Raw genomic sequence first — 14,635 nt, forward strand, 5'->3', positions numbered from 1 at the left:
TCAATGGCAAAGCCTGTTTTTTAACGGGCAGCCGGTTGAACTTTCCTCATCTGACAGCTACAGGCGCCGAGATGAGGCTAAGGTTTAATATAAACTTCAACGTTGAATCTGACGTTGTGGCATCGATTGAGAGTATTGTATGCATGAGCCTTTGTTTAAGTTCTGTCTCGCCGCCCTTTTCTTACCTGATTTGGGGGTTGGTTGCTGCAGCAACCGGATCGCTAGGCGTACGTTACGAGGTAAAAAGGAGTGCTTATCTCTCTTATCGCCTATCCAACCCCACCAGCTGTTTCCTCAGCTGGAACCCCACTTTGTCAGCTTTGACGTTACACCCGCTCGGCGTTTCTTTTTGTTAAACATTTTAGTATCTTCACAATGCAATTGGCATTCGAAAGTTATAAAAAAAAAAAAAAAAAAAAACTGCTGCTAGTTGTCGCATTACCTCTGTTAGGCAATCAATATCGTCGCCATGACTGGACCTCCGAATAAGAAGCAGAAGCGGCAAGATTACCGTCAAGCGCTAAAAGAAAATGGCACGACAAATATGCCTAAGAAGAAATTCTATCGCCAGCGCGCACATGCAAATCCCTTCTCAGACCACAGGTTAACATAGTATGCCTATCGCCTCATTTATGTTGCTTGTTGAGGATAAATATTTATACGTTACAGTCCAGTCAGACCCGAAGCCATGGATTGGTCCACGTTCTTTCCATCATTTACCGAAGCAGAAACCTCGTCACCAAAGAAGCTCACCAAGGACGTTGAAGTTGTAGACATAGGATGCGGGTTTGGTGGTCTACTTGTAGCTTTGTCGCCCGTAATGCCAGATACCTTACTCGTAGGCATGGAGATCCGATCGCAAGTAGCAGAATTCGTTCAAGATCGAATCAAAGCCCTCCGCGCGAAGGACGCCGAGCAGAAATCATACCAGAACATTGCTTGCCTGCGCGCAAACACGATGAAATTCCTACCCAATTTCTTTCGAAAGGGCCAATTATCGAAGTTATTCATCTGTTTCCCCGATCCGCATTTCAAGCAGCGTAAACACAAGGCTCGAATTGTATCTACTACCCTTAATTCCGAGTATGCATACGCCCTCAGACCGGGTGGGATTGTATATACCATTACGGACGTGGAGAATCTTCACGAGTGGATGGTACAACATTTTGAGGCCCACCCTTCGTTCGCGAAAGTGCCTGAAGAGGAACAAGATGCAGATCCATGCGTGGCAGTTATGAGGACAGAAACCGAGGAAGGGAAAAAGGTCGAGAGAAACAAGGGGCAGAAATTTGTTGCCTTGTTCCGGCGCATGGAAGATCCTCAGTGGTGACCACTACTACGACTACAAATTCTATGACAATATGGCTAGAATATCGTTCCAAGTTAAGAGGAAACAAGATGAGGAGTCTCGTAAAAAGCTCGCGCAGCTACATACTGCATTGGAATATAAAGATACCCGGTGATGACTATCCTATAAAGATTCGGAACTTGCTCTTTTCTGTAACTTGACTGATGAAAAATAAGGAGTCTTATGTTGCTTGGCTTCGAGAGACGAGCCTATCATTCAATGTTGACAAGAATTTTGTTATTCAATGACAAACTCGGGGTCCTGCATCTAGAATCGCGTCTAATTTGATGGATGAGGGGCATTATTCTACTAAGGTACCTATTGATAGGTGCATAGTACATGTATGTACCTAGATACCTATCCTTTCTGTACGGAATACTGCACGTACCGAAGGTTCCGTACGTACCTAGGTATGTACATAGGTACTATATATACATAAATTCATGACCCGTTCTTCCCTTTGCATCGCATTTACCCCATATGGTAGGTACCTTACCTAATGCGCCGGAACTTACAGCAACTTCAATCGATAAGCAGCTCTTGGCCTCCAATTCGCCGTCATTTACGATTCCCACGATACCACATCTACTTGTCACCCCACGGACAAGTCATGACGCCAATCCCAAAGCCGCCGCAAACTGAGTATGGCCCTTAAGGGGAGAGATGTTGGTTATGCTGGCGTCGTTTGCTTCATCGCATGGGGTTATGCCACAAGCTGGTTTCCCCCCATCCGGTGGATGGGATATGCCTTCGTCAGCGGCGTCGTTGTAACCCTTCTAGCCTGTCTCCTCTTACTTTTTACCTCCCGGGGCTCAACATATAGCCAACGAAATAGAACTTCACGACCCGATGCAGTCCTTTTTTCAGGTCCCGCTTCTTGGCACAAAGAGACCACCGCCTTACGAATTCAACAAACGTATCTTAAAGACCCCCTATATGCCGAATCTCCCGCCATATCCAACGCCTTGGACGATTTGCTCGATCTGATTATACGGGATTTTGTCAAATCATGGTATTCGCACATAAGTAAAAACCCGGTGTTCACGAACGAGGTGGACAAAACTGTAAGGCATGCGCTAGCTAGCATTCGAGACCGTCTCTTCGAAACAGACCTGGTGGAAGTGGTAACGAGTAGGATTGTCCCAATATTAACGGCTCACTTTCGCGACTTCTACGATGCGGAGAGGGCTATTCGTGGCCGTAAGTTGAATCGTGATGTTACGGAATCTGAAGAGTTGGACTTGGCCATTGCCGCAAAGTATAATGACGGCAAACTACATCCAGCTGTGTCCTTAGCATACTCGGATACAAAACTGCTACAGCAAGATTACCTACGGAATATAGTTACCAAGGTCCTACCAAGAGTTCTACCTAATAACATGGTTAATAGCCGGGTTGTGTTTAATATCGTCCGCGAAATTGTCGCCTGTACTGTCTTATTCCCTACCTTGCAGCTACTATCCGAGCCCGATACCTGGAACCAAGTAATGGAAAATTATGGCCGAAGCATGCTGCAAGACCGATCGACAGTTCGTAAGCTTCGTGCGGCCTTAGATGCGCATGCGTCGCCGGCGCCAAAGAGTTCTAGGCCAGTAGCTTTCCCGCGATTGGCTTCGGGGGATAGCGAGCGCCGGTTTGAAAAATTCATCCGCACGATCCGCAAACTTAACAACTTGTCTGACGCGAGACGTTTTCGAAGCGAAGTAGCAAGCCAGCTGAAGAGAGATTCCCAGTACTCGGGACAGGACCCGATCTACCTCCGTCGGTTAGAAATGGGCAAACGACTCTTAGATCAGAGGGTTCATCAGTTAGCTGCGGGTGGTGACGGACGGCATATACCCCTATCGAGCACTCCGCCGCCAAATATAGGGTCTTCAAGGCTTGAGAACGCGTCTTTAGTTGAAATCCTGCGTGACACGTCCGGTCTTTCTTATTTCATGGAGTATATGGATAGACAAGGCTTGATGCCCCTTGTACAATTCTGGCTAGTGGTAGATGGTTTACGAAACCCTCTGGAAGATGATGGACCCGACGACGAGCAATTACCTTCGACCCTGAGCCCCTGGACCGAATCCGACCGTACAGACATCGCCCAAATTGATCAGGCCTACTTATCTAAAAAGGAACTCAAGGCCCCAGCTAGCTCACGGCGCGTTATTCGCGAATTTCTTGACGCCGGCAAAGCAGCTTCCCCGGCACAGTACTACAAGGCACGCCGGGCCGTGTTACGGGCTCAAAGTGCCGTGCTCGAGGACATGCAGTCTAAGCATCTCGATGCGTTCAAGAAGTCCGAGATCTTCTATAAGGCTTTAGCATCGGAAGAGGCATCGAAAAATATCCCTCTGGCACAACAATCTCAGGCAGGGCCAGCTACAGGCCCGCCACTACTTCGCGCTTCGCAGTCGTATGGGTTGAAACCCGCGTCCGTGGCAAAGCTTAATCCGAAAATAAACACGTCCAACGGTCAAGTTAGACGAGGCCTATCTACCACAGACTTAAAGTCTGTTGTCACCAACGTTAACCATAGCCCAGATTCCTCAACAAGTCACCGGCGATCATTCGATGATAGCGCAACTTCACCGTTATTTGGTGATGATGATCTGGATGATGATCCGATGGCAGACTCGGTGGCGAGTCTTGATCAGGAACTATTGAGACCCGTACCAGACACCCATGTAGTCCAAGCTGTGGAGGAAGCACTGAATAACATCATGGAAAACGATCGACCTCAAACTGCAGAGGACCTTCGCGAGTCGCTATTTGGGAATGATGACGGAGCTTCAAGCATATTTTCAGCTCAAGATAATGGTTCAGCTAGGGGCTCGCTAGACCAACAACATCCAATACAGTCTGGGAAGGAAGTCGAAAAGCCCAGCTTAGCATCTCTCGGACTTGTTAGTGCGGCATCCAGAATTGGGGTATTCATAGACGACGACCTTTTCGCAGACGAGGATAAGTTCTTGTCAGACGAGCAGGAAGATCATAACGAAGGCGAAGTCGGAAACGTCGAAGACGAAGTGCACGAAGCCGCCCCTGGCGACTTGGGCCTTGCGGAGGCTATTGCAGCCCTTACCAACGATATTGAACGACTTGCTGCTCAGGAGGCTGTCATAGAATCACTAACGAAGAAGGCGGAATTAACTAATAATACAGCAGAATTACGCATCTTACGAAAGTCAAAAGCGAGTCTGCAGAGGGAACTCCGGCGAAAGGAACTACAGCGACAACAGTATGTAATTCAAGAGAACGATAATAGTTTATACGGGCGTGCGTCGATCAAGATCAAGGCCATCCAAGTGGGACGAGAGGAAGATGGAAAGGAATTCGCCTTATACGTCATTGAGGTAAAGAGGAACGCGGGAGAGAAGATGCCAGCAGCCACTTGGATTGTGACGAGACGATACAGCGAATTCCACGAGCTTCATCAGAAATTGCGAGACAGGTATCCCTCGGTACGGAACTTAGAGTTCCCAAGACGGAGGATGGTCCTGAAACTTCAAACCGACTTTCTTCGTAAACGGCGCGATGGGTTAGAGCGGTACTTAAGTGAACTCCTTCTTCTGCCAGATGTATGCCACAGCAGAGATCTACGAGCGTTTCTGTCTCAAAGCGTCATCACTCAGGGGGAGGACCTGATGAGCCGCGAGGATAAAAAAGACATGATCACGCGTCTATACGACTCGGTTGCTGATGGCATGGAGGATATCTTGGGAAACATACCTGTTCTAGACCAGCTCTCGACTGCGGGGCAGAATCTAATCGCGGCGGCTACAAGCCAGATGAGCACGATGCCACTTAGCGTCAACGAGGATGCCATAACGGCTGCCGAAGCCGAAGCTGAATTGAATGCCTTTGAGAATAAAGAGCTCGAACCTTTCATCAAACCAATCTGCGACGTCTTCCTCGAGGTCTTTGGGCTTAATCGAGGTAATAATTGGCTTCGTGGCCGCGCTGTCGTCGTTGTGCTACACCAGATGCTCGGAGGTACCATTGAACGAAAAGTACGAGACAATTTCAAGGTGCTAGTTCAAGAAGATGCCATCCTTAAATATATCGATCTCCTAAGGAACAGCATGTGGCCAGGCGGACAGCTTAATAGAAACAAGCAGCCTAGGACATCGTCAGAGAAAGCACGAACTCGAAGAGAAGCAAGCTTGATGCTGGCTACTCTCGTTCCGGATCTGGCTGGAAACGTGGTCGGACGGCTCAACGCCCAAGCCGCCAGTCGCAGAATGTTTGCGACGCTCAACAACTCGAGGTTGAAGTACGTAATGCTACCCATCTATAAACGTATTATAATGCTAATGAACAACCACAGCTCGCATTTGGTTTTCACGATTATGGACGAACTAATTGACGTTCTATTTAATGAGGCTTAATCCTTCCAAGTAGGTATTTTCTTCTACACAGCACAGCACTACACAGCACAGCACAGCATAGCATAGCATCGGCGTTTGGAACAGTCGAGTTTAGGATGGTTTCGAGGCGCGAGTGAATGAATACCAGGTACGAATGTTAGATACAGTATCTAATGTATAGTTGGCGGTGTAGCTCTTATCATTGCGATCGCTGGGGAAAGGCGCTGAGTGTCGTATCGAGAGCTACCGCTAGGAAAAGAAAGTGAGGCGCTTTGCTCACTCGCATCCATGTTCGAGGGGTAGGTAATTCGAAGGCAAGCATGTACATACATACGTCGTAACGTATTGGAAGTTATATTTTGTACGATGTATGCATATACAGCCAATAGTGTTTTGAATATTTATACGCCTGCTCGTCCGTTTCATGTGAAGTCGGTAATGAATAATCATGAGCTTTATTCTCGTGTAAGTGAAGCTGAGTAGGTCCACTGTAGATGGTACGTATCGGTACCTTTTTATCCTTGTACTTGAACCTACATACATGCATGTACCATGTATGTAGGTATATTCCGTATTCCACTCAAGGTTAGGCTGTTTTTGGCCTGTGCGGGGCGAGGATCTGAAGGACAAAATCTCACAGGCAGCTCCGCTCTACCGCCTCCACATTTTTAAGTGCACGGTGCTCTTCACAGCCAGATTGCCAGTTAGACACCTTCCAGAGTCCTCCACCTTCCATTCTTTCAAGTTAGGTAGTCTCCTCTCATCCTAACCTATCCAGCAGCTGCCATCCCCATCACACCTCGATCTTCTGCATCAATCACTTGTCAACTTTAAAACCAAAGCAAAGTGATACGGTCATAAATACTACCCGTCCTTTTTGCTACCCGCGCAACACAAGGACTACTTCCTCTTTTTTTCCAACCACCACTTTTATAGCCGGCCTATCTCTTACCCTCCTTCCAATTTTTTCGCCGCTTTCGTTGCCCGCATTTTTCGATCAACTCCTCCAGGTTTTCCTCTCTCGGGGGTTTTCCCTTCTACTCCGCGGCCTCGTGCCAACTTTTTTTTTTTTTTTCCCTCACGCAACCCACCCACGAACTATCTGATTTGGCAAACAATTCGTCCAGGCATTTCTTACTTGGTTTCTCGTGATTCGCGCAACGACTTCGCAGAGTCTTGCTTATTTTCTCGCAGCGCACGCAAGCTATCTCAACCTTTTGTTTTAAACACTTGTTAGGACTCGCGCCTCGTTTCTACCGACCGCGATCATGGCGTCTACTGAGGTTTCCGCTACCCGGCTTTACTTGGGCAACCTGCCAAAGGGCGGTAAGTTATACCGGATGCTCGCTCGAGCTCGTGTTGCAGCGTAACGGAGCTTCGAGCCAGCTTTTGTGTCGCCCTGTCGTGATTGCTAACTGTCCCGTCTAGCAACCAAGGCCGATGTGGAAGCCCACTTCGCGACCCATGGCACTGGTGAAATTACCGAGGTCAAGCTGATGAATGGATTCGGCTTCATCGAATACAAGGATCCCATGGATGCGCGCGATGTCGTTCCTGGTGAGTAAACCCGCGCGTCTAGCGAAGTCCTGTCTGCGGCAGTCAACAACTAACTTGATTCGTGTCACAGCTTTCCGTACGTCTTGGACCGTTCCTGGCCACCGTCTCACCTGATTTCTCCGTTGTTTCCCTGGCTAATATGACGATAAGATGGATCTGATTTCATGGGCGAACGATTGACCGTACAATTCGCTCGAGGTTCTCGCCACCGCGAAGGCTTCGGTGGTCACGAGCGCAGTGCTCCCCGACCCCGTCGCACTCCCCATCGCATGCAGATTACTGGACTTCCCAATGATACCAGCTGGCAGGTCTGTTTAACTCCCGTTTTCCCGTTCTTCGCCCTCGGATTCTGGCTTTAGATGATTTCCCCTTCCTTGGTACAGCGAGCCATCTTGCGCCGTGTGCTTTTTCGCCCGAACAACGGGGACGCTGGTATCCAAGATATTATTTTATGTGATGTCATAACCATCCATTTTAGCTCTCCCAAATTCTGGCGGACAGGTCTCAGGAGCTAGCCAAGGTGCCTCAGGGATTTCCAATGTTAGACGTAACCGCCTGCTTGGATTGGTTTGACCGCATTCCTTTTGCTGGTGCTGCATCTGGAGTTGGAAATATTGGCCTCATTCGCATGTTCTACACCGCTCCTCGGACCCCCACTTACATGGAATCTGGATCTAGGACCTGAAAGACTTTGCTCGACAATCCAGCTTGGATGTCGTATACTCGGAGACGGGCCGTGACGGCAATGGCCGAGGGTACGTAGCGGCTCCCAACCGACTACCTTGGCCTACAATCATATAAGCTAACGGATTTTAAACAGCTTTGTCGAGTTTGAGACCGCAGCCGACCTGAAGACTGCTGTAGAGAAGCTCGACGGCCGCGAGTTCAAGGGACAACGAGTCAATTGTATCGCTGACGTAGGTTTATCTAGGGTCTATTACTTTTTATTTTACTTTACTAACATGGAATACTAGACCCAACCGGACTTCCCTACCCGCGAGCGTGGCGCCCGTTCTCGTTCTCCTATGGGTCGTCGACCTTACGGCCCGCCGGGCGAGGGCTACGATCGCCGTGGTCCGCCTCGTGGGTATAACAGCCCGCGCGGCTACCGCGATGATTACCGCGACCGGAGCCCCGCTGCTCGTCGTGACTACTACGACGATCGTCGTTACAGATCCCCACCGCGCCGTGGACCTGTGGACGACTACCCAGCTCCACGTGGTCGCTACGAAGATCCCTATCGCCGCGACTACGGACCCCCTCCGGATCCGTATGTCAACGGCCGGCCCTATGACCGGCCTCCAAGGGATTTCCCCCCGCGTGAGGGTGGCTATGGGCCTCGCGAGGGCGGGGGCTATCCCCGGGAGGAATACCGCCGGGGTGGCGGTTACTGGTAAATTTCTTAATTCAACTTTATTTGAGCGACCCCCCTTACGTTATTTAGATACCGCGCCGTTTCTCCACGTATGGCCAGACAGCTATACCGTGGCAACGATCTGTTTGTAGGAAGCTTAGAAGTATGAGGTAGTAGGTAACGAGGAAAATAAGGGAATAAAAGTATTTTTAGGGGTAAGCTACGCGTGAAGTGCAATGAAATTTTTGACGGGGCCGGCTTCAACGTTTTTGACGAGGGTGGCAGGAATAGGATTTAAAGGACTTCTCTGGCCGGCTTGGTTGAGCCATGCTCAGGTTGGCTTCAGGTTAATTGTGTGTATGATCAAGCAAGACAGTCGCAATTGCTTTTACGAATGAAATGGGTTTGTGCGTAATGTAAGAGCTGGCGGAGCTATCCAACAGCACGATCTATCTAACGTACATACATACCTACCGGACCTGGACACATATGCAGACTAAGGGTTACCTACATGAGAGCTATCTACATGTACTAATGTAGGTAGGTATCGTGCTAGGATCTGATGCGCTAGATGTGCTGCTTAGGCCAGACTAGTCCAAGTCCTTGCAGTAGCGGCAATCTTCTATTCCCAATAGATGCTTTAGTAATCTTGACATTCGTATCCTAGTGTACTTGTCAGTTCACACCTGACACCTCTTTAAATAAGGCACGTATATAATTCAGATTATATAATACTTCCCACAGCCTCTATACCTATCAACTTATTCGCTATAGTGTTATAGGCTCGATAGATTTCAGTAAGCAAAGGGAATGACTAATTCGGTCTGGGAAGGGGGCACTATACCTTATCAGAGTTGATGTCGGAGCAATCGAAAGACCGGCGATGCGGGTTAAAGCGAGCTAGTGTAAGGTTTTGATATGCTTAAGTTACCTTAAGGGAGAAAATAATAACGTTGTGCTTAGAAATACTAATGATGCAAGTGTAACCCGACTGATTACCTAAGTAATACACGTATGTATATCTTGCAAAGTAGAAAGTTAATAGGTAACTAGTTAACCTAGTTACTGCATCTTTTACTTTTGGTTTGCCAAAACTAAATATAGATATTCATGTCGCTCAACATCCCCCGCAGTGTGATGCTGCGGCGTATAAATATTCTTACTGCCCGTCCTTTGTCTCCAAGTCTTGCTGCCGCTTTTATTCAGCGACCAAACTACTCGAAGATTGTATACCGTAAAGCTCCATTTTCCACATCCCGAACACTATACAAACTAGAAAACGAACTAGACGATATGGCCGAACAGCCCGAACCAACCGGCCTCATCGCCAAGAGCGGCATTGAGCTTTTGACCTTTAGTGTGTTCTCCTTTTGAATTTTGAAAGATACCTAAATACCAGTATATGTCGTATTAATACTTTATTATAGCCACGCCCAACGGCTTAAAAATCAGCATCCTATTAGAAGAGCTAAAAGAAGCGTATGGCAAGGAGTATACATGGCAATCTGTCAATATCCTAAAGAACACGCAAAAGCAGCCGTGGTTTACCGCGATAAACCCCAATGGCAAAATCCCGGCTATCGTCGACCATGACCGGGACGGCTTTGCCGTGTTTGAGGGTCTCGCCATCCTGAGCTACCTAACGCGCCATTACGACCCAGAGCATAAGTTTAGCTTCCCAGTCGACAGCGACGATTACAGCGTCTGTGAGCAGTGGATGGCTTGGCAGCAGTATGTATCTGGTTTAATTACTTACCTGACTTGGATATGAAGTTTATGATATTCACTTAAATACTTAACCTGGTAAACTTGGCTAACACGGTTACTTACCTACACAACAGCGGCGGAGTCGGCCCTATGCAAGGCCAAGCAAACCACTTCTTCCGCTTCGCCAAAGAGAAGATCCCCTACGCGATCCAGCGCTACGTCGGCGAAACCGAGCGTCTCTACGGCGTCCTAGACAAGCGTCTCGAGGGGCGGGACTTCATCGTGGGTGCAGGCAAGGGCAAATTCAGCATTGCCGACATCAACCTGCTGGGCTGGGTCAACGGCGCGCTCTTCACGGGGATCGACGTCACCCTGTTCCCCAACATCGAGAAGTGGATCGATAGGTGCATGGCGCGGCCTGCGGTTCAAAAGGGGTACGCGATCCCGAGCAAGTTGCCTATTACTAATGAGGATGTGAAGAAGAAGAGGGAGGAGGATCCCGAGGCTAAGAGGGAGCATGAGGAGTCGTTGAAGTTTTTGAACGAGGCGAAGGAGAAGTATGGGTATAAGTATTCTTCGCCGTAAACAGGGGAGAAAGTGTAGATATGAATAGATACGAAATGCCTGAGTACCTAACCTATATACCAGGTATACGATGCTACTTGAATACAAAAGAGCTACTCCGTGCTTCCCCGCATTATATTATGTTGTAATACTATGTTATAATACATTGTTATAATTGTAGTTATATTATAATTGTATGTTATAATTGTATGTTATAATTGGGGTCGAATAACCCAACCACTTATAATATTAATTACCTACCTATCTTACCCTCAACTACCCAGCCATACGTTCACCGCAATGGGTTCCAACAGGTGGACAATTTCCACCTGCGTCTTCGGCTCGAATTTCCCCGGATTTTCAAAGGTGCTATTCCCAATCCAGCCGGCCGGCCCCAGTCTTGGGACTTGGAAATGCTACCTCGTACCTGGTTCGAGGAATCCACAATGTTGGGGAATGGCGCGCAAACCGATCGAGGTGACGTCTAGATGGTTATTGGCACTATTATTTATAACGGCGGTGTTGCCGCGAGTCGACCTGATTTTATATTTGGGATGAGTAGAGCTATTACTGCTACCTTCGTACAGTAAACTATTCGCCCATGATGAGTATTCGCTCAGTTGCCCTCGCAGCTCTTGCAGCTCTTGCAGCCACTGTCGAGGTCGTGGCTCAAGATATCAACGTCGATATCCCACGCAACCTTGCCACGCGACCACTTGTATCTGATGTCTACGGCTACTCGATCGAACCTGTATGGGTTACCGACTACGTTAGCACGCCCCTAGCTAAGAACCTCCTAAGCGCTATCGCAAAGGTAACCGGCAAGCCGCCACCGATTCGTGTTGGCGGCAACACGGCCGATCAGACTTATCTACACGACACACTGTCGACCGGGAACGACTCGTTCGCTATCCCGACCCCCCTCACCGCGAAGCAGTTCAACATCACGCCGAGCTGGTACGACAGCTGGGCAGACTACTTCCCGGAAGACACCGATATCATCTACACGCTCAACCTCGCCGTCAACGACTCGGCATGGTCCATCGCCGTCGCGCAAGCCGAAGCAGCGCACAAGTCCCTCGGCAAGAAGCTCGTGCAGTTCGAGCTCGGCAACGAGATCGACCACTTCATCAACAAGCGGTGGCGGGACCAGACCTGGAACGTCAACACGTACATCGAGCAGTTCCGCAACATAACGGGCCAGATCGTCACCTCGGAGTGGTACAAGGCGGCGGCGGACGACAAGCCGACCTTCCAGGCGGGCGTGTTTGCCGACCCGCCGTGGGTGCCGGACCAGCAGGACGAGGTCGACGATTTTAGCATCGAGAATCTGACGCTCGTCGAGAGGGCCGAGGACCGCGATATTATCGGCAGCTATGCTACGCATTTGTACCCGCAGTCGACGTGCGATGGGCCGAGGTGGCTGCGCATGAGGCTGGATCTGCTGTCGAACCACACGGTGCTTTGGCAGGGTGAGTTTGGTCTTGTTCGATAATCTGTTCTGGTAAAGAATACTAACCGCGTGGCAGTTAGTGATCGACCACCCCCTTTTTACTAGGGCGCTATAGACATCACGTCCCCTATATAAATATCACAAGAGATTCAAACAAACACGGCTAACATTCCCCAGAACGTTTCCCAATACGCCCCCCAAGTCGCCGCCGCCGACAAAGCCGGCGCCCCCCTGGTAATGGGCGAGACCAACTCGGTCTCGTGCAGCGGCAAGAGCGGCATCAGCGACACCCTGGGCGCGGCCCTCTGGGGCGTCGACTACGTGCTGCTAGGCGCGTCCATCGGCATCCGCAAGACGTACTTCCACCTCGGCGCGCAGAGCGAGTACAGCGCGTTCACGCCGAAGCCGTACGGGCTGAAGAACGAGACCCTGGGAGCCGGCATACGCGCGAATTGGTACGGGCATTATTTCGTGGCCAAGGTGGTTGCTGCGAAGGGAGACGATGGCGACGGCGACGGCGACGAGTTGAGGATTGCGGCGCTGCCGGGGGCTAATAGCAGTACGTTGAGCGGGTATGCGGTGTATGCGGGCGACGAGGACAATGACGAGGACGAGGACGAGGGAGAGCGCTCCTTGAGGAAACTCGTGTTTTTGGATATGGGCGTGTGGAACGGCACGCAGGGTCTGAGTAATAACTCTACGCTGAAGGCGACGGACGGCACGTCCTTCAGCAACGGCACGCGGCCGTCTAGCACCATCAGGCTGTCGACGCCGTGGGCGGCCGGACGCAATGTCAGTGTTACGAGGCTGACGGGCCCGGGGACGAATGCTAAGAGCGGCGTTGCGGTGTCGGGGGTTACGTTTGATGGGGAGACGGGGGATGCGGTGGGTGAGGAGGAGGAGGAGGTTGTTGGGGTTGGGGAGGATGGGGTGCTGGAGGTTAAGATTAACAGGGCGGAGGGAGTGTTGCTTGAGGTTGTGGACGGGGACGGGGATGGGGATGGGGATGGGAGTAGCAGTGGCTCTGGAGGAGCTGGTAACTCGGGAGCCGCTGGGAAGAAGAGTGCGCTGTGGTCTGGCGTGCTTGTTGCTGGTATGACGGCTGCTTTTATGGTGATGTTGTAATCTAGACTCTAGAGGTGAAGTAAACAAATAAATACTTGGCCTACTAAATACGTGGAGTTATAAAAACAGGTACCTTGGACCTATTTATTGCAAGGGCAGCTTTTGAGATGTATTATCCCAGACGTTAGGTTCAGGGATACGATAACTTAGCCACGGGGAACACATGTAGGTGTTGTAGGTTCTTGTCTGATACTTGCCCCTATTCACGTCGAGTAGTAGTAGTAGTAGTAGTAGTAGTAGTAGTAGTAGTAGTAGTAGTAGCTTATCAAAAGCCGAGGAATCTACATTAGCAAATAGGTAAGCCAACGACAGCATCATGTACACTACCGTTTATTTCTTCGAGGCCGACGCCGGAGAGCACGCCACGCATTCTCATGTAAGCCCCTATAAATAGCCGAGGCGGGCTCGATAAACACATTATACGTTGAGCGAATAGAGATGGACGGTTAACCCCCAGTTTCATCGAGACTAAGAAAAAGGAAAGGGGGAAGGGATACACAAGATACATACCTGTACCTACCTACCTACCTACCGCGTCTACATCTGGTCCAATACGCTCTTCGTCGTCTCCCCCACGCTCCTCAAGCCAAGGGATCTAGAGGCGAGACGACATGTCACCCTGCCGCGACCCGCCATCGTGTATAGGTGACATACCGGAGTGCCCTAGCACAGCAGCAGCAGCAGACTCGTTCTCATCCCCCCAGCCATCGATAAACCTTGCCTCGAATCCGGAGATACCTACCTACCTACCTACACAACCCGCGAAGTCCGAAGTCGCGCACAAGGACCCTCAGCCAGACGCTCCGCTCCGCTCCATTGGACCAGCCCAGCCGTGAAGAACCCCATCACTGCCGCCGTCTCCATCATACCTTCTAGCCGCCCGCTGCCCGCCTGTATCAACCAACCCTCTCCGCAGAAAACGACGAGAGAGAACTGCCATCTCGGCACGCTACTGCAGCATGGGATGGGATGGGATGGGCGGGGGTACGTACGTAAATATGTCCTCATAGACTGCAGCAGCCAACCTATCGGCGACGGACCCATCTAGATCCAATATCCGGGGGTAGCATGAGAGCAGGCCGGCGGTGATGGGACTCGCAGGTCGCTGCCGTGTGGCTTGCAGCGCACACGCACACGCATACACACACACACACACACACACATACACA

The 14,635-nt window shown here is 50.1% G+C and overlaps 5 protein-coding genes across 5 annotated transcripts; all 5 read left to right on the forward strand.

The window, feature by feature from the left end:
- Positions 1–341: 341 nt before the first annotated feature.
- F4813DRAFT_343649 (putative methyltransferase) lies at positions 342–1,799 on the forward strand. The gene is made up of 2 exons (XM_049241561.1): positions 342–612; positions 670–1,799. The coding sequence occupies exons 1-2, from the start codon at positions 470–472 to the stop codon at positions 1,328–1,330; spliced, it is 804 nt and encodes a 267-aa protein (XP_049104121.1). The 5' UTR covers positions 342–469; the 3' UTR covers positions 1,331–1,799.
- A 38-nt stretch (positions 1,800–1,837) lies between these two features.
- On the forward strand, positions 1,838–5,855 carry F4813DRAFT_100266 (PXA domain-containing protein). The gene is made up of 2 exons (XM_049238386.1): positions 1,838–5,612; positions 5,667–5,855. Exons 1-2 carry the CDS (start codon positions 1,993–1,995, stop codon positions 5,725–5,727), a joined length of 3,681 nt encoding a protein of 1,226 aa, XP_049104122.1. The 5' UTR covers positions 1,838–1,992; the 3' UTR covers positions 5,728–5,855.
- Positions 5,856–6,725: 870 nt separating this feature from the next.
- On the forward strand, positions 6,726–8,757 carry F4813DRAFT_100293 (uncharacterized protein). The gene is made up of 7 exons (XM_049238387.1): positions 6,726–7,032; positions 7,135–7,263; positions 7,334–7,339; positions 7,414–7,571; positions 7,942–8,018; positions 8,084–8,180; positions 8,238–8,757. The coding sequence occupies exons 1-7, from the start codon at positions 6,975–6,977 to the stop codon at positions 8,658–8,660; spliced, it is 948 nt and encodes a 315-aa protein (XP_049104123.1). The 5' UTR covers positions 6,726–6,974; the 3' UTR covers positions 8,661–8,757.
- Positions 8,758–9,681: 924 nt separating this feature from the next.
- Positions 9,682–11,019, forward strand: F4813DRAFT_343660 (glutathione S-transferase). Its single transcript, XM_049241562.1, has 3 exons — positions 9,682–9,974; positions 10,045–10,348; positions 10,459–11,019. The coding sequence occupies exons 1-3, from the start codon at positions 9,728–9,730 to the stop codon at positions 10,907–10,909; spliced, it is 1,002 nt and encodes a 333-aa protein (XP_049104124.1). The 5' UTR covers positions 9,682–9,727; the 3' UTR covers positions 10,910–11,019.
- A 473-nt stretch (positions 11,020–11,492) lies between these two features.
- F4813DRAFT_384872 (uncharacterized protein) lies at positions 11,493–14,514 on the forward strand (the record flags this gene model as incomplete). Its single annotated transcript, XM_049246169.1, has 3 exons — positions 11,493–12,374; positions 12,519–13,434; positions 14,234–14,514. 3 exons carry the CDS (start codon positions 11,493–11,495, stop codon positions 14,512–14,514), a joined length of 2,079 nt encoding a protein of 692 aa, XP_049104125.1.
- Positions 14,515–14,635: the final 121 nt, after the last annotated feature.

Source organism: Daldinia decipiens, assembly GCF_022478715.1.
Source record: "Daldinia decipiens strain CBS 113046 unplaced genomic scaffold F4813scaffold_2, whole genome shotgun sequence".
Taxonomy (NCBI): domain Eukaryota; kingdom Fungi; phylum Ascomycota; class Sordariomycetes; order Xylariales; family Hypoxylaceae; genus Daldinia; species Daldinia decipiens.